The sequence below is a fragment of the Pezoporus occidentalis genome, unplaced genomic scaffold (assembly GCF_034315485.1).
Source record: "Pezoporus occidentalis ecotype Australia unplaced genomic scaffold, CSIRO_AGI_Poc_V1 ctg70, whole genome shotgun sequence".
Lineage (NCBI taxonomy): Eukaryota > Metazoa > Chordata > Aves > Psittaciformes > Psittacidae > Pezoporus > Pezoporus occidentalis.
In genome coordinates this window covers 4,559,595-4,577,392 of record NW_026916053.1, presented here as the reverse complement: position 1 = coordinate 4,577,392, position 17,798 = coordinate 4,559,595, and the positions used below count along the sequence as shown (strand labels likewise).

General features: G+C 53.1%; 1 protein-coding gene across 1 annotated transcript; it reads left to right on the top strand.

Moving 5' to 3' along the window:
* Nucleotides 1-4,816: 4,816 nt before the first annotated feature.
* Nucleotides 4,817-17,573, top strand: EEF1A2 (eukaryotic translation elongation factor 1 alpha 2). The gene is made up of 8 exons (XM_062642134.1): nucleotides 4,817-4,974; nucleotides 6,254-6,464; nucleotides 10,059-10,238; nucleotides 11,089-11,385; nucleotides 14,714-14,864; nucleotides 15,794-16,050; nucleotides 16,127-16,361; nucleotides 17,226-17,573. The coding sequence occupies exons 2-8, from the start codon at nucleotides 6,321-6,323 to the stop codon at nucleotides 17,351-17,353; spliced, it is 1,392 nt and encodes a 463-aa protein (XP_062498118.1). The 5' UTR covers nucleotides 4,817-4,974; nucleotides 6,254-6,320; the 3' UTR covers nucleotides 17,354-17,573.
* Nucleotides 17,574-17,798: the final 225 nt, after the last annotated feature.

Here is a 17,798-nt window from a genome sequence, read left to right as displayed (position 1 = left end):
CATCTGGAAGCCTTCAAAGGCACAGAGCTGAACAACCTGCAGCCTCTGGACTCCACCAGCCCTCACAGGACATCACAGATTGGTGTTAGTGAATCTTGGGGATGCTGGGGCACCTCAATGCCCAGCCAACAAGGCTTAATGCTGCTACAGGATTCCATGTGGGGATGTGACATCCCAGTGGCTTCAGGAATTGGCTCAGTGGTGAGAAAGTTGCCCAACAGCCCCACTTGAGTTCCCCATAGTGCTGCAGAGCCTGGTCCTGCACCACTGGGAGTGTTCCTGAATTCCCGCTGTGTGGAGGAGCTCTCTGTGCAGAGGAAGGAGCAGGCACAACCTGTGCTCAGCCTTCCTGCTCCTCCTGGCCTGCGTGCTCCTGGCTGTTCCTGTGTTGCTCAGGGCTAGGTTTGGGATGTGGAAGCATCCATCCAGTGCAGGCAGCTGCTGCCACCTATGGATGAAGAATAGCCCAGATGTTCACCCTAGGTCCTTCATTAGGACCATCTCCTCCTCCTTGCCCAGTGCCTTTGCAGCCTCAGAGGGCACAGCAAGAGCAACTGTGAAACCAAACCCATGGTTGTGTTGTGACCCAACACAGGTACCTGAGCATCTTCCATTGTCTAGTCATGTTTAAACAGGAAAAGGGGATGTCCTGGAAATGCAAGGGGAGGCTTTCCTTAAGCACAATGCTTGAGGAGCATATTTTACCTCCCTGCCTGGGGTATATGCAGTGAAGTGAGCTGAATGCCACCTTGGTAGGAGAATAAACCAAAGTCAGCTAAGCCTTAGCAACGTCCTCTGCTCATATGTGGTATTTTAATAAAGGATGGTGAGTTATTAAAGCCACTGAGTTACCACGAGAAGAGGAATTTCATCCCATGTCTGGTTGTTATTAAATCATCTAAAAGGAGAAGCTGTCCTGCTCTGCTCCCAGGGGAATGTGGGTACCAGGAGCTGCCTTTGAACCCATGGCACCAAAGGTTGAGCTGAGGTTTAGGGGTTTACAGACACCAGGGATGGGTTGTGGCCGTTCTTTAGAAGAGAGGTTTCCTTGTCTTGACCCCATAACTCAGCCATTTGGTAGAAAAAGGGTTTCTGGAGGAGCATCCCCATGGCACATCTGGAGCCGTGCACCATGGTGGGTCCTTGGGTGCAGCCTGCCCTGTATGAGGTATACTGCTGTCCCATCAGGGGTGACACCAGACACCGTCCCCAGCTGGCCAAGTGGATGGAGGGCTTGGACATCTTCTTATCCCTTCCAAAGCTTATTTTTAACCCCCTGGCTCCAATTTAAAGGTATCAGCAGCATGTGCTGAGCACAGGCCCTCAAAATACTCCCTTCCTCCTCTTTCCCCTGGCTTTTGCTCCCATCATTTCTGCCTTCATCTCTCCTCTTCAGGTCTGCAGTGTGAAAATGAGTTGGAAAACCTGCTGGCATTAAAAGCTTCATGAGAGAGCTGGGCTTGTTCACCCTGGAGAAGAGAAGGCTTCGGGGAGTACCTTACAGCATCTCCAGTGCCTAAAGGGGTTACAAGAAACCTGGAGAGGGGCTTTGGCCAAGGGCCTGTAGGGACAGGCCAAGGGGAATGGCTTGAACCTGCCATAGGGGAGACTGAGATGAGCTCTGAGGCAGAAGCTCTTCCCTGTGAGGGTGCTGAGGCGCTGGCACAGGGTGCCCAGAGAAGCTGTGGCTGCCCCATCCCTGGCAGTGCTCAAGGCCAGGTTGGACACAGGGGCTTGGAGCAAGCTGCTCCAGAGGAAGGGGTCCCTGCCCATGGGTGAGCTTTGAGGTCCCTTCTAACCCAAACCATTCTGATGGATGAGGAGAGGATGCTCAGCATCTTGGTGTGGGTGCAAAGTCTCTGCAAAGCCTCCAAAGCTGGTGTGGAAGGAGCTGACAGCCTAACAGCATTCCCCTGCTTCCATAAAGCTGCCCTTTAGAGGACCACTGCCCTACATGCCTCTGATCTGCTTTTCCAATGACTATGGCATGAGGAGCTGCATTTCCTCCTTTCAAGGAAAATACCTCTATTGTTTTGCATGGGAAGGAGGGGATAAAAATACCAATTTACAGCTATTCCTCTGTCCATCCCCACCTTATCCCCAGTGAGAGCAGGGCTTTGGGAGCAGCATCAAGGCAGGCATCCTTCGGGAAGTGTTCTTTGCCCAAACCCCCACCTCCAGAGCAGACCTGCTGCATTTTATAGTGACAAGCCACGAGTGCTTCAGCTGAACATGTTACTCGCGGGAGGAAACACCCCCGGTGTGAAGGCAAATCCAGGCAGACAGCCTGGGGTGTTCATATCCCAGATACATACAAATTACCGGCACTGCGGATTCCTCTCTCCCAGTCTCCCTGTGCAGGGCCTCTTTGGGGGGGAAAAAATAGAAATCCCTATTATTATGGCTGGGAAAAGGGAATTTTTAGCTTGAAGCATCAGATCTTAACCTTGGGGCTGTGGGGCTGGATGGGGTTGAAGTGATGGTCAAAGGGGTATGAGGTACCTGCTCTGCGTGCATCCTGCCCATCCCTTTGGTGGGGGATTCTGTTTTCTTAAGTGACCTCAAACCATTTGGTGATGGTTTTTGGGATGGGGGAATGAAGCCTAAATAGGATTCACAGGAATCGTTTCAGCTAGGACCTGAAGCCAGATGGATGGGGATGAGGCGCTAAAATTCAGCCGCCTTCAGATGCTGCCTGCTCAGGTCTCTTCTTTTACATAGCTGAACGTTTAAGGACAGATTCCCACTGTTTTCCAAGAGGGAAGATGGTTCCACTCGGGTGTGAAAATTGATCCTGATGATCCATAGGGATCACATGCGTTTGGTGGGACCCTTTTCTCTGGGCACACCACTGTGGCTTTAAGCTCCTTGGAGGCTGGGAATAAAGTGGCTTAACAGAGCCAGGATTAGCCAGGTCTGTCAGCCCCCTCTGCTACTCGTGTCCATACTATTTATAGTCCCGTGGGCCATCGGGCTCTGTTGCGTTGTACAAGTAAAGCATGGTGTACTGCCTGTTTCTCTTATCCCTGCCTGGGAAAAGGGTGAGAGTTCACATTCCCTTTGCTGCAGAGAGGAGAGCTCCATCACATGCTCACATAGGTCAAACACGGAGGGATCTGGGATTTACTCCATCTCCACTAAGGCTGAAGCCTTCATTAGCAAATGCAGCCCTGCTGAGGGCAGTTCCCAGGCTGCTTGTATAAAAATGGGACATTATTTCTTGGCAAAGCACTGAAATATGGATAGAAAGAATAAGGGATTCCTATACCCATCCCTCCTCTGTGTTACCGCGCTTAGTGCCTGTCCCCAGCCCATCCAGACCGGGGGTAACACCACTGCTCCTATCCCAACACAAGGCTGGGTCAATCCCTTTAAATTCTTAAAAGCCTTCCTCTTGGAAGTTTGTTTTTCCTGGCACTCAGTGCATTCATGTTGCACAAGGAATGCTGCATAGAAGGAAAAGATATCTTCCCTAAGGTCTCCTTTTAAGTGTTAATGAGAGGTCAGGGGCATTTACATCATGGGTAAGTTTTTAACCCTTGGATTATGAAGGTAAGTCCCCTCATAAGAGCACCTAAGAGTACCTGATTGAGCTGTTGTATGCACTGGAAGGATGGTCTGGGCCATAAAATTACATAGCTTGATGCAGAATTAGCTTTCTCCTGACCTATATTTTGGGACACAGAAGATTTTGCGTTAGCCTTGTGATTGTGCAGCTGACACTGGGATAAATATCCTGACCACTATGTGTCATCTGGTTTTATGCAAAGAAAGTTTCATGGTATTACTGAAGGAGATTTCTTATGGTTTCCTGGTCCTCCAAGGGCTTGAAGCGCATTAAATTAGATGCTGTTAATAAACCTTGAGCCTTGAGCAGTGAATGTATGTGTTGCAAGTGTGTTTGCCCTGAGCACCATGCGGGGACCCCTCTTTTCCTCACAGTCCATGTGGGAAACCAGCCCTTTTGCACCATTGGTCCCAGGAGGGCAGAGCAAGGGCTGGATACTCGGTGGTCCTAGGCCTCCATCCAATCCCAGCCCTATTCCTTCACCCCCAGGCTGCCAGAGAGGGTCCAGGCCCCACTTGGCCTCCATCTGTGCCACTCCCCCTGGACCGGCACTTCCATCATATCTCCTGTCTTCCACAAAGACCTTCCTTCCATCTCCCTCTATTCCTCCATCTTTCTCCCATTCCTGTATCTCCAGCCTCTCCATCTCCCTCTCATGCCTTTCTCTTCCACCTCTGTCATCTCTCCATCTTTGATCCTTCCACCTTCCTCCCATTCCTCTGTCCTCCATCCTGCTATCTCGCTCTGACCTCTGTCTTCCATCCTTTCATCTTGCCATCCCTCCATCTTCTACCCCTCCATCTCTTCCCCACCTCTCAATTTCTCTCATTTCTACATTTTCCCCATCCCTCCATCTTCCTCCATCCCTTTATCTCCCATCCTTCAACCTCTTTCCCATCCTTCTCCATCTTCCTATCTTTATCACCCATCCCTCCATTTTTCCCATCCCTCCATCTTCTTCCCATCCCTTTACCACCTATCCTTCCTCCTGCTTTCCTTCCCTTCATTTTCCACCCCTCCATTTCTCCCGTCCTTCTGTTCTTCCCATCCCTCCATCCTCCACCCTTCCATCTCTCCCCCACCTATTCATTTCTCCCATCCCTCCATCTTCCTCCATCCCTTCATTACCCATCCTTCCACCTCCTTCCCATCCCTCCACCTTCCCTCCCATCCCCATCCTCCGTCTCTCTCCCCGCCTAGCCCCGCTCCCTCCCTTCCTCCTCCTCCTCCTCCCCCCGGCGCGCCTCCTCCTCCTCCTCCTCCTCCTCCCCCGCCCGGTACCGCATTGCCGTAGTGTGGGGGGGCCGCTGCATTGCGCTGCCGCCGTCAATAGGTGGGCCCCTCCCGGGGAGATAAAGCCGCCGGAGCCCAAGCTGGCAGCCTCTGCCGCCCCGACCGCCGCTCCGGTAAGAGCTCCGGGCCCCCGGCTGGGATCGGGCCCCTCCGCACCGAGGGGGGGGACACTGGGTGGTGATGATGGTGGGGGTCCTGCCCCAGGGTGTTCGATGCGCATCCCCCCCTGTGTGCTATATGGGGTGCTGCTATATGGGGTGGGGGTACCCCCGGGTAGGGAGGGAGAGAGGATGGGGCCGGGCCGTTCCTTCATCCCGCAGGTGCCGCTTCCCGCAGGTGGGAATTACCCTGCTCCCCCTCGCCCAGCCATTAGCGCCTTGGGGAGGAGGAGGAAAACAACAACAATAATAGAGTAAAAAGAAATCCCGCTCCCCAGAGCGGTCCCGTATCTCCCACCCTGGGTGCTGGGATGTGGCCGGGGCAGAGACACCCGGACCCGGGGTGCGGGTATCCCTGCGGAGCTGCAAAATGGCCAGATCCAGGCGGGAGCCGCTCAAGGGCAGCGCAGGGACGGAGCTCTCGCTGCCCAGGGAGGCTCCTCGCAGCGGGGTATCATTGCCCGCATGACTGAATCGCCGCTAGAGCAGCAAACTCCTCCTGACCTCCTTTAGTTCTATGGGCTGATTCGTGAAATGGGATTTGATTAGACACCAAACGAAAGCTCCTGATCGCGCCGGCTTTGCGCAGCAGCCGCAGAGCCATGGGAACGCGGGGAGATGCCACAACAGCTCCTTGGATTTGTGTTCCCATCCTTTTCCCTCTGTTTCGTCCTGATTCATGGCAGCAAAATACAGCAACCCCCCCTCTGCAGGCTCAGCTCTGCTCTGGGGACCAGGCGAGGGTTATTTTTGTCCATCCCATTTTGCGGTCACCATGTTGTCACCCGAACCGTGCATGGGTTGGGAATGGTGAGGGCAGCTCATAGGGCAGGGCACCCACACCTCCTCCCAGGGGTACCTACAACATGGAGGAGATGCCCTCGGGTTTGGAAAGACCGAGAAGGCAGCAGTAGCAGGCAAAGGAAGGTTTTCCAGGGAGGAAGGGCACCTTCGAGGCACCGATGACGTAGCCCTGGGGGTCTCCATGGAGGGCAGGACGTTGACAGAAGAGGCATCTTGCTGAGGCTTGGAGGATGTGCACGGTGGCCAGAAATAGCCCGGCTGGCTCCATCCCAGCACGGGCAGAGCTGCCAGACAAGGCTGGGCACCCCCAGCCGGGATGGGGCACATGGTCCAGCGGGAAGGTGGGGCGAGGGGAGGAGAGCTGCCCTCGATGGGTTGGGAAGGGGCTGTCACAGGGGCTCTTCTGACGCGCCTGCCTCTTCCCCTGCAGCCTCCCAAACCCCACAACTGCATTCCCATCGCCGCCCGCCCCAGCCAGCCCCGCGTAGCCCAGCAGCATGGGGAAGGAGAAGACGCACATCAACATCGTCGTCATTGGGCATGTGGACTCTGGGAAATCCACCACCACCGGGCACCTCATCTACAAATGCGGGGGCATTGACAAAAGGACCATTGAGAAATTCGAGAAGGAAGCTGCTGAGGTGAGGAGCCCATCCTGCAGCATTCCCCCCCATCCCACAGCCCCATCCGCAGGGATGCTCCACACTGACACCCCCACATGTGCCCCTTTTTCCTGTTTTCCTGGTGCTGCCCTTCTCTTTCTCCCTTTGTTCCCATCTATTTTTCTCCCTCTGCACCCCTGGGTCTTCCTGACTTTTCTCTGGCCTTGGGAAAATAGGGCATTTGGGTGCTTGCCACCCTCTTCTCCAGAGCTGGGATACTCCATGCTGCAGGCTGGTAATGAGGGCATGGACATGGTGAAGTCTGCGAGATGGGTTAGGGAACCGGTGGTCATCAATAGGGTTCTGGAAGGGCCACAAACCAGGGCATGAAATTCCTTCTAAATATTGCACATAAGGAGGAAAACTGGGTAATCCCTCATTGCCCAGTGCAGAGCTCTCTGAATTTCACTCTGAAGCATCTCCTGCCAGTGCCTGCTGGGCACAAGGTCCTGCATCAGCTGGACCACTCCTTTGATCCAGTTTAAAAGCCCCATTCCCATTTTCCTCGGGCAGGGGGCCTGACGTGTAGCAGGATTGGTGGCCTTTAATACAGAAAAGCTGGCATGAAGCAGGAGCATTTAAATTAAGTTCTTTTGTTTAGTGGTGGCATTTATAGCCGTTTAATAGTGGATGCTGTCACTCACAAAGCACCACCCAATGCCTATAATGTGGCAAACGCAGAGATGAAAGAGGAAGAAATAATGCTGGGAATCAAAACGTGAACTGGAAGCTCTCGGAAATTAATGATGGTAAATTCTAGAGAGGTGGGTGAGCCGGGAAAAGCCCGGCTGTTATTGATAGGGCAGATCTGCTCTCTCAGAAGATGACTTGTCGTCATCATTCCAGGAATCTTTAATGCAGATAGCCCTCCATATTTTTGCTGGATCAGATCCCACATTCACAGGGAAAAGAGGAGGTTTGCAGAGCTGCCACCCTTATTTAAGCGTTTTGGTGTCTGTCTTAACCCTTTAAATCTGCTGATAGCATCCGAGCTAAACCGCCCATTTTCCTGCCTCACTGCCAGCCCTTTTCCCCAGCCTTTAAGCAAAGATCTTCCTCAGACAAAATGACCCCTCTCCCCCCTATTCCAAAATGATCCCCCCATAGATTCCCCCTCCCTTTACCTATAGATTGGCTATGGCTTGATGAGGTTCTTGTGGATGCGATTGCGGCTATTTGGATGGAACAGACACTTCCACTGACTTGCTGGAATATGCGGGGACTGGGAGCTGCTATTAATAGCCTATTGACTGAGCTTTCCGACTCCATTTTCTGGTGCAGGGCTGGGGAAGGGTTTTCTTCCATTAGGTGGCATTCATAGGAAATGGAAGCCTGCCTGCACCCAAAAAGCCAGCAAAAAACCCCAGGGGCTGATGGGGGGGAGGTTATATAAAAGAGAAAGGATTTTTCCTCTTGTCTTTTGACTCCAAGGTAATGGGATCTCCCAAAGACGAGTTGTGCTATGAAAAAATAAAGGAAGAGATCCGTATTTGTGGTCTCCAGCTAGAAAGCTGTCCCTGTGCTGGAGTTCAGGCAAGGAAAAGCAGGCTGTCTCTGGCCCTGAACAGGGAAGGTATTGTGCAAAGCTAGATAATACCCTGGTTTTTTGCAACAACAGCTCTGGGTAACTGAATCCACCCTGTGAAAGGAGGGAAACAGTTTGCTAAATAAAAGATCTCATTTGTCTTCAAGTTCCGTGCGATGCCCAGTTCTGGGGGGGGGTTCACATGATGAGAGGCTGTTTGTGTGTGTGGATGTGGTCCCTGTGAGCAGGTGCTGATTCCCACTCAGTTCCTATGGGAGAGCTGGGGGGCTCTGCTCTGTGCCTCAGTTTCCCCATGCAGAAGGGAAGGAATAGGCTGCTGATGGGTGGGAGGCTGTGGGATGTGCTGGTTGAGCTCCTGCCCAAGATCTGCCTATTATAAAGCACAAAATCCTTGGTGCATCTCCACCTTTTCCAGCAATACATGAGCACACTCGAATGCCCCCCTCCCTTTTTTCCTTGGCAAGAGAGGGATTTGATGTGCATGCTGGAAAGGGTTAACCCCCACGCTCCTGCTCTTCCCCCTCACTAAGCCCGATGCCAGGAGGATGCTTAGGAGCAGGGATTTGATTCTGGATTTTTCCATGCCTGGAATGCCCTTCCTGCAGGCTCGAGAGCTCCCAGCTGCCCATCAGAGATGGGGCATCACCCTCTTGACCGGCATCCCCTCTGAGGACGAGGAGGTTTGCTCCTGGCTCGAGGATTTTGCCGGTAATCCTCCAGAGCAAGCTGCAAAGTCATCGCAGCGCTCGGCTCTTACGTAAACCGGGCGGCACCATTAACTGAGCACCTTAATTCCTTGTGCTGAATTGTGCGGCCGTGGGGCTGGAGTGTGGGAGCCAGGGCCGTGGGGTGGGCAGGGTGGGTTGGGATGTGATGCTGCATTAGGCTTCTCGGCGAGGATCATCGCTGACGCTGCCCGCAGTCGGGAAGCGCTTCCCTCTGGAGCAGTGATTTATAATTGGCCAGGATGCATTGATCCTCCAGAAGGAGCTGCGGCTGCAGAGGACACTGGGATGGGTGGGTGGGAGTGGGGTACTGCAGCTCTGTCTTTGCACAGTGGCGGGAGCCCATTAAATCATCTGCAAATGACCTAAATTCCATTTTCCATCTTCAAAAACCCCTTGCATCCGAGGCCAAGAGCTGATGGTTCATGCCCATTAATCCTTTGCTTCAGCCAGGCTCCCCAGGCTGCCCCAGCACACAGCATGGTCACCAAGGGGGAGGTCTTGTCCTGCCTCATCTCCCTGTTGACAGGATCCCAGCTCAGATTGGGAGCATCACTCCGATGCTGGGGGGGGGGGGGGGGGGAATTCCACCTCTCCATGATGTCAAAGGATGCTGACCCAAAGGCAAAAGGGCTTCAGAAGTAGCGCTGTGGTTTTACCAAGGAATGTGCTTTATCACAGGATGGATTTACTGTAGCTAATCTCCCCCAGCAGCGTTTTATGCATTACAATGTTGGCTGAGATTTTGGCCATTTGGCAACGACAGTTGGTCTGCCTGCAGCTCGCAGGAGCTCGTCGTGTGAATTTGCACACTCTGTGGCAAGAATCAGTCCCGGTTCTGCTCTGCTCATAGCAACCATCTCGCATTTTAATTCCCTTTTAACCCCTTCTCCTCCCCCACGCCACCAGTTCTAGGCTCATCCATGCAGCAATTCCCTTTCCCACAAAGCAGCTGCCTCACAGCATCAGTTAAGAGATTAAAATACAGTGAGAAGCTTCCATCACTGCTGTAGAGTCCTGTAGCATCATCATTTCCCAGCAGCAGTGCATGACCATGGAGGAGACCTCACGGGTCACTGGCTCCAGATCTTGCCCGTCAAGCCCCTTTCAAATTCACTTCACAGCTCTTCTGGTTGAGAAACACATTGAGAATAATATCTCCTGTATTTGTTGTAAATGGATCACGGATGCCATTGAGTTTAGGGAAATTTGCCTTCAATGTCTGCATTGTGACCCTCTGGTACTTGAGCCTGGGATATGGGCTTGGGTTTTCTCACTGGTTCTTGCCTTCATGTTGGCCAGATGGGGAAGGGGTCCTTCAAATACGCCTGGGTGCTGGACAAGCTGAAGGCTGAGCGTGAGCGTGGCATCACCATTGACATCTCGCTGTGGAAGTTCGAGACCACCAAGTACTACATCACCATCATTGATGCGCCTGGCCACAGGGACTTCATCAAGAACATGATCACCGGCACCTCCCAGGTGAGGAATGGTGGCCAGGAGTTGAGGGGCTGCTGGAGATGGGAAGCTGAGAGTTGCTGACAAGCCCAGGGTCATGTAGGTGCTGTTGGAGTCCTTTTGGAGGAGGTGGGGATGAATACGGCCTCTCTGGCAGGTGGGACGCTGTGATCTACAGGCTTTTGTGTGAGGATACCTCCACATTATTTTAGCCAACAAAACTTCCAACAGTCCATTAGGTTTTATTGGCTAAAGGAAACTCCATGGATCTTTTCTTCTTCCTTTTACTTGAAACGTCTATTTTTGTCCCATAAACCACATCATATTGCCAAACTCAATGGTCTACCTATCCAGAGCAGAGTACCACACTGCAGAATATTCCTGAATCTCCCAGTCATTGATGGGTGCTGGATGAGCCCCATTGCATGCCCAATAAGATTCCCATTGCAACGCCAGTTGTGCTGGGCATGACTTTCTGGCAAACCCAGGCATGTTCTGCTGTGGGCTCTGGGTACAGGAGTATCCTGGGTTGCCATGGTTGGAGTCTCACCCATCACCCAGGGAGATTATTTGCAAGACTTCAGTAGTTTTAGATACCACCTAGTCTGAGCACCCCTGCATGATCAAGATGAGGTCCTGGTTAGAGTGACGCACTCTGATTTCCAGCCCACGTTGCAAACCCATGCCTAGTGAGCAAGTCTGAGGTAGCACAGTTAGGTCAGTTTTGAGGTAGATCTGCAGGGTTATGGGTAGCAACTGGTGGGAAGCTGGTCCAAGCCATGAGTAGGAGTCATCAGGGACTCACTCAGGGACTTACTCACCAGGAGCATCGTTCTCCTGGAGCAGAAGCCATTCATTAGCTCTCTCCTCCCAGGCTGACTGCGCTGTCCTGATCGTCGCTGCCGGCGTTGGTGAGTTTGAAGCTGGTATCTCCAAGAACGGGCAGACCCGTGAGCACGCTCTGCTGGCCTACACGCTGGGGGTGAAGCAGCTCATCGTGGGCATCAACAAGATGGATTCCACGGAGCCCCCGTACAGCGAGAAGCGCTACGATGAGATCGTCAAGGAGGTCAGCGCCTACATCAAGAAGATCGGCTACAACCCAGCCACAGTTCCCTTCGTGCCCATCTCGGGCTGGCATGGAGACAACATGCTGGAGCCTTCTCCCAATGTAAGTGTGGGTTGTGTTAGACTTCTCCCCCTTATCCAGAGTATCCTGGTCCAGGTAGAAGCTGACGTCCATGCTCTGAAAGCCACAGGCACGTTTCATGTACCCATCACGGTAATGGCCCATGTTGCCAGCATAGATGTGTTTGTCACGTAGCTCTGATTGCACCAAGCTGGGATGAATGGGTGCACTGATGATGGGCACACTGGTTGCTGTACTATGGCCTAAACATGAGCATCTTCAGGAGATGATCTCCATGGCTCTGCCGCTGGGATGCGATTTGAAGGTTTCGCATCATCAGACCCATGGTAACATTAGAAGCATCCGCAGCAATTGTCACTCTCAGCAGGAACATCGTGTGTGGTTTTAGGACATTGTTTTCTGAGGGAAGAACACGATGTGGTCACAGGCTTGGAATGGCTCCCACCACGCAGCAGGGCTCTGTCGTGTTGGGTTTTGGGTACCCTTTCCCATCGGAGCTGTACACCACTACAGTGGCTGCACCTCCAGTCCCAGTGCTGACATCTCGCTTCTTAAGGTGGCTTTTTCTTGAGGAGGTACCAGGTTTCCCATGCCAAACCCATGGCTTCCTGGAGCATCCATTTGGTGCTGCTCCTTGCCCAGTCCATTTTTACAGTGCATCAGTGATGGGGCTGGTGGGGATACAAAAGCAGGGTGGGCCCTTGCCATTATTTCATATGACAGCAGGGAAGAAAGAAGAGCTTAGAGAAGGATGTGGGGTTCTCGGTGACAGGCTGCCAATAACATTTGTTACTCAGACACCGGTTCTTTGGAGGAAAAGCTACCCCAGCTTTAGTCTCCTAAAACATAATGGGCTGGAAAGTTGTGGCCAGAGGAAGGTCCCTGCTCTCTTGCTGCTTCTGGGTGACCTTGAAGTTGCTTCAACCAGAAATCCTTAGCAATCTCTTGTGAAGCTAATGGGAAATTTGATGCTTAAGGGGAATTTAGGGCTTCGCTCATGGATTATGGGTCAGGGCTCTGTGACAAGGCACAGAGGCAATGTATGTGTAGAGCAGTGACTGAGGGAGGTCAGGGATCATGAGCCTGTGCTAGAGTGCTGCAATGTAAACTCACACTGTCCTGAAACACAGCTTCTGGGAAGGGCAGCTCGCTTGGGGCTGATTGGAAGGAAGGGATTTTTGGGGTGCTTGGGAGGTTCCCTGCGGAGCAGAGCTGGGATAAAGGTCAGCCACGGCCATGCCAAACCCAGCCACATAGCTCCGGGGTGCCTCAAATCAGACAGGCTCCAAATGTCAGCAGCTGCTGGGCCGGGAAGATGATCCCAAACAGCTCTATTAATAGAGGGGAGGCACAGAACAGGATGGGGCTCAGTGGTCTCCTTCCTCTCGGAGCATGTCCTCAATGCGATGCGCTGCCCAAGAGAAGACGGGAGCTGAAATAACTCAGCCCTTTGCTTGTGTGCTCATCAAGGGACTTATCAGAAAGTGGGGATTAGAGCTGTGATGTCCCTACAGCTCCCGTCACCTCCGGGTGAGGGGGATGTGGTGGCACGTCAGGCTGGAGCCAGCTCTGTGTGGGACACTGCAGCCCACATCCCTCCTGCACATCAGCCTAAGGCCAACTGCTCAAAATGGTGCCTGGGCTGCAACAGCGTCAAAGATTCACATTTGGGGGCTTTTTGGGGAGTGGGATTTTATGGGAAGCAGTTTGCTGTTGGTGCAGCTGACAGAACACGGCCGTTTGATGGGGTTCGGGAGACTTTTATCCCATGGGATGCTGCAGCCCAAATGCACCTGATGTGTAGCGCAAAGGAGCGTGGTAGCTGGGAGTGAAGTCTTGATGCTGGGGTGGGTGTGTTGGGGTGTTCATGGCCTGGGTAAAATCAGAGAAGGGGAATTGCTTTATAAAATGCACTTGGGGTGCAAGAGAGTTGGAGCTCAGCTGTTATTTATGGGAGCTTGAACCTGCGGTTTATCCTGACTGGCTGCAAGTTTTGGCCAGATCCTGCTTTTGCCATAGGAATGGTGAAACAGGAATTGCTCTTTGGGAAGCAGATCTGGGGAATGGATAAGAGAGGTTTCACTTGGGCGGCCCTAGGAGGCAGCACAAAGCAGGTTTTGCAGATGCTTCTCAACCTGGGGCCATGCAGAGGTTTCCCAGAGTAGATTTGGTCCCAGGAAGTGTCAAAGTGGGAATTTGTCTGATTCTTGAGAAATCAGAAGTTTCCTGGATAAAGCATGGAAAGGAAAGGAAGCTGACCTGGACATGCTTGATGCAGGCTGAATTCCGTGGCTGGACCCGTCTCTTTTCCTTGGTCCTTCCCAAAAGCAATGTGGATTGCAGGATAGGAAACCAGCCTTGGCATAGCCGTGTCCTCCAACAATAGCTGTGAAACTGGGGGGCACTTTGGGGGTCCTAGTTCACATTGTGTTACTGGTGCTGGTGCCTAAGGAAAAAGCCACATCCATAACATGTGTGATGAAGTGGCAAATGGGCAGTGTTTTACAGCTGAGTGGGAAAATACTGTCTAAACCTCCCTGTGCAGAGGCAGGGGAATGACCTTGCATTGGCTGATCCATGTTTGTTGTATTGGGATACAACAGAGACCGTTCAGACCCAGGACTGGATTTGTCTTGCTGGCAAGCAACTGGTGTTGGTACAGCTTCCAGCTGTGCAGCATCACCTCAAGAAAGCACTGTGGTTCCCTGCATCAAACCATGGCCTCTGCTGAGCACATTTCCATACCTCTCTGCCCCTTTTCTGGCCAATTTTAGCTTCAAGGCTCCAATTTAGAGCAGGAGCAGAGAGAGCACCTGTGCTAAAGGACACTGCCCCTCTGCAGCCTTGGTGCAAGCAGCAGGTTTCCAGCATCCTCCCAAGCCAGGGTTTAAAATCCAGACTCTGGAATGGTGATGGTAGGAGGGAGTGGGGGGAAGCATCTGCCTGGGGCTTGCCTTGAGGAAGCTTCATTCCCAGGTCTGAAGTTGGCTGCTCTGTAGCTGGGATATGGCTGGAGACGCTGTAGTCCCTATGCTGGAGGCATCACTGCTGGAGAGCAGGATCCAGGCAGCTGGCACAGCACCATGGGTTGGTGTTGGAAAAGGGGGCTCTGAGTTTGCTGGTTTTAACCAATTCCATCCCTTTTCTCCTGTTAATGGATGTTTTGCACGTTTCTGGAAAGGGGGGAAATTGAGCAGAAATGTTCAAGGCCGGGTTGGATGGGGCTTGGAGTAACCTGCTCTAGTGGAAGGGGTCCCTGCCCATGGCAGGGGTTGGAACTGGATGAACTTAAAGGTCCCTTCATCCCAAAGCAGTCTGGGATTCTATATTGTTGCTGCTCTGTTTCCAGATGCCTTGGTTCAAAGGCTGGAAGGTGGAGCGCAAGGAAGGCAATGCCAGTGGGGTGTCCCTCTTGGAGGCCCTGGACACCATCCTGCCCCCAACCCGCCCCACAGATAAACCCCTGCGTCTGCCCCTCCAGGATGTCTACAAGATTGGAGGTGAGCAACAGCCTTGCCACTGCTTTAACCGGAGTCTTTGTTCCATGGGAATTTAGGAACAGCATTTCCAGGCATTGGGAAGCTGGAGGGATTGAGCTCTGAAACTCTTCTGGGGAGAAGGGTGGCTGGTGCGTGATGGCTTGGCCAAGGTCTGCCGTTGCTTCCCAAATGCTGGTGTCCATCATCAGCACCTCCATGTGCCGAGCTGGAGCCCAGTGCCAGCCATGTAGGGAGCACTGCGGCCGGCGCGTCTGCCTGTCCCTCTGGAGCAGTGATGGGGACACTCTTCTGAGCTATAAATACCCCATGAGCTCTCTGCCCTGCTGACTCCCTGGCACAGCCGTTTCCAGCCCTTTTCCACACTTTCCCAAGGACACGTGTGCTGCGGAAACCAGGCAGGGATTGAACATGGGTGAACATGGGCTTTTTAAGACAGTATTGTGCTTGCAATGGAGATGAAAGGTGGTGAGAAGGTCTGTGTCCTCCTCTAGCTCGGCTGGGACAAAGAGAGATGGTTTCACTGTGAGGCAGGTCCTTAGAGAGCAGAGACACCATGGGAAGATGGGAGGTAGGAGCATCACGGTGGATGTAGAGGAGCGGATGGGTCCACCCAAACTCCCCAGCCTCTTTTCAAGGAGGAGATGCCACTACTTATACAAAGGAAGAGCTTTCAGGACACATGGATTGCTCAGGGCCTTCTGATGACGGTGTTACTTGTTTTTTACAAAACACTGGGTAGAAAGGATGGATTTCAGGTATTTTTGAAGACCCTAATGTTGTTCTTGCAGCTAAAAACCGGGGGGTTCGGGGACAAGAAGCGAACATGATGAAAAGCCCTGGAGATGTCTTGCTTTTGCTGCAGTCAGGCATTGGTCCAGGGGTGTTCCAAGCAGCTTCCATCTTGCTCTGCTCTGTCCTTGTCTCTGAAGGTATTGGCACAGTCCCCGTTGGCCGAGTGGAGACCGGCATCCTGCGGCCCGGCATGGTGGTCACCTTCGCGCCCGTGAACATCACCACCGAGGTGAAGTCGGTGGAGATGCACCACGAGGCCCTGAGCGAGGCTCTGCCTGGGGACAACGTTGGCTTTAACGTGAAGAACGTCTCCGTCAAGGACATCCGCCGCGGGAACGTGTGCGGGGACAGCAAGTCGGACCCCCCGCAGGAGGCAGCGCAGTTCACGTCTCAGGTCAGCACAGCACCGTGCGTGCTTTATCCCTGTCCCCCTGCTCCCAGCCTTGTCCTGACGCCCCTCTGCCCCCCAGGTGATCATCCTGAACCACCCCGGCCAGATCAGCGCCGGGTACTCGCCCGTCATTGACTGCCACACCGCTCACATCGCCTGCAAGTTCGCCGAGCTGAAGGAGAAGATCGACCGGCGCTCGGGCAAGAAGCTGGAGGACAACCCCAAGTCCCTGAAATCGGGTGATGCGGCCATTGTGGAGATGATTCCTGGCAAGCCGATGTGTGTGGAGAGCTTCTCCCAGTACCCACCCCTTGGTAAGGGAATGGCTCTTTGGAGGTGACCTGTGGAGGAGGAGGGAAGGGTCTGCGGGTGTAGAGCTCACACCAGATGTGCTGAGCCTGCCCCAGTATCCCCAACAGTTAGACTGGGGATGGAGCTGAGGAGGTTTTGTTGCTCCCTCATGACCTGAGGGTGCAAAACTGATGCATGAACTGTCTTAGGGCTGGTGGGATGGAACAGGCTCAGTGCTGAGCTGGGTTTCTGAAGGCAAGGCTGGGATTTTCCCTCTGGGAGCAACAGGACCTTTCCTTCAAGGTTATTAAACCCTGATCGTTTCTGGATGCAAAACCATTTTCCAGCTTCCCCATCTCTGCCCTAAAACACAACTGGTCTGGGGAAGAAAGAGAGAAGTTTGCTCAGAGAGGTCACCTCCGAATGCAAGGAGGTTCTTGGATGATGTTGCACGTCTGGAAGCTTTAGCAAAGGCAGGAAGAGTTGGGGCTGTTCAGCCTGGAGAAGAGAGCCTGCATGGAGACGTCAGAGCAGCTTCTGATATTTGAAGGGGGTTAAAAGGATGCTAGGGAGGGACTCTTCATCAGGGACTGGAGTGACAGGACAAGGGGTGATGGGTTCAAACTGAAACAGGGGAAGTTCAGGCTGGAGATAAGGAAGAAGCTCTTCCCTGTGAGGGTACTGAGGCACTGGCACAGGGTGCCCAGAGAAGCTGTGGCTGCCCCATCCCTGGCAGTGTTCAAGGCCAGGTTGGACACAGGGGCTTGGAGCAAGCTGCTCCAGAGGAAGGGGTCCCTGCCCGTGGCAGGGATTGGAGCTGGAGGAGCTTTAAGGTCCCTTCAACCCAAACCATTCCATGATGCTATGTTCCCCGCTCCTCCCCACAGGCCGCTTCGCTGTCCGTGACATGCGGCAGACCGTGGCTGTGGGCGTCATCAAGAACGTGGAGAAGAAGAGCGGTGGGGCCGGGAAAGTCACCAAGTCTGCCCAGAAGGCCCAGAAGGCTGGAAAATGAATCGTGGGCTCCCAGTGCATCGCGCAGAAACCATCCCTGACACCAGGACGCTGCCACCGTCTCCCCCGGGCGCACGTGTGCACATCAGCTTGTAAGAGTTTATATGTCAACGACTGGATGCTCACCATTAAGGTCCAGTGGAAATTCTTTAAAAGGAAAAGCATGTTCCAGCGTTTGTGAGGCTTCATGTTAATTTTACCAATAAAACTGGTACAACATCCACAGTGGAAAAAAAAACCAAACAACCCAAATAATCACCCCCCTTTTCCCCAAAAATACCCCAAACCAGACCAAGCAACCCAAAAGGCATTGAGCTCTGTGTGTGCGTCTGTCATTGACAGGGGATGGATTTGGTGGGGCTTATGTGCCCATCCCACTTAGAGTAGAAGGTGAGGATGGGCACAGGAAGGGCTGGGGTGGAAATGCGGAGGAAGGAAGAGAATTG

Coding starts and splice junctions, on each gene's coding strand:
- EEF1A2 (XM_062642134.1), top strand. CDS start 6,321: ATGGGGAAGGAGAAGACGCACATCAACATCGTCGTCATTGGGCATGTG. Junction 14,865..15,793: donor GGATGTCTACAAGATTGGAG/GTGAGCAACAGC, acceptor TTGTCTCTGAAG/GTATTGGCACAGTCCCCGTT. Junction 16,362..17,225: donor CTCCCAGTACCCACCCCTTG/GTAAGGGAATGG, acceptor TCCTCCCCACAG/GCCGCTTCGCTGTCCGTGAC.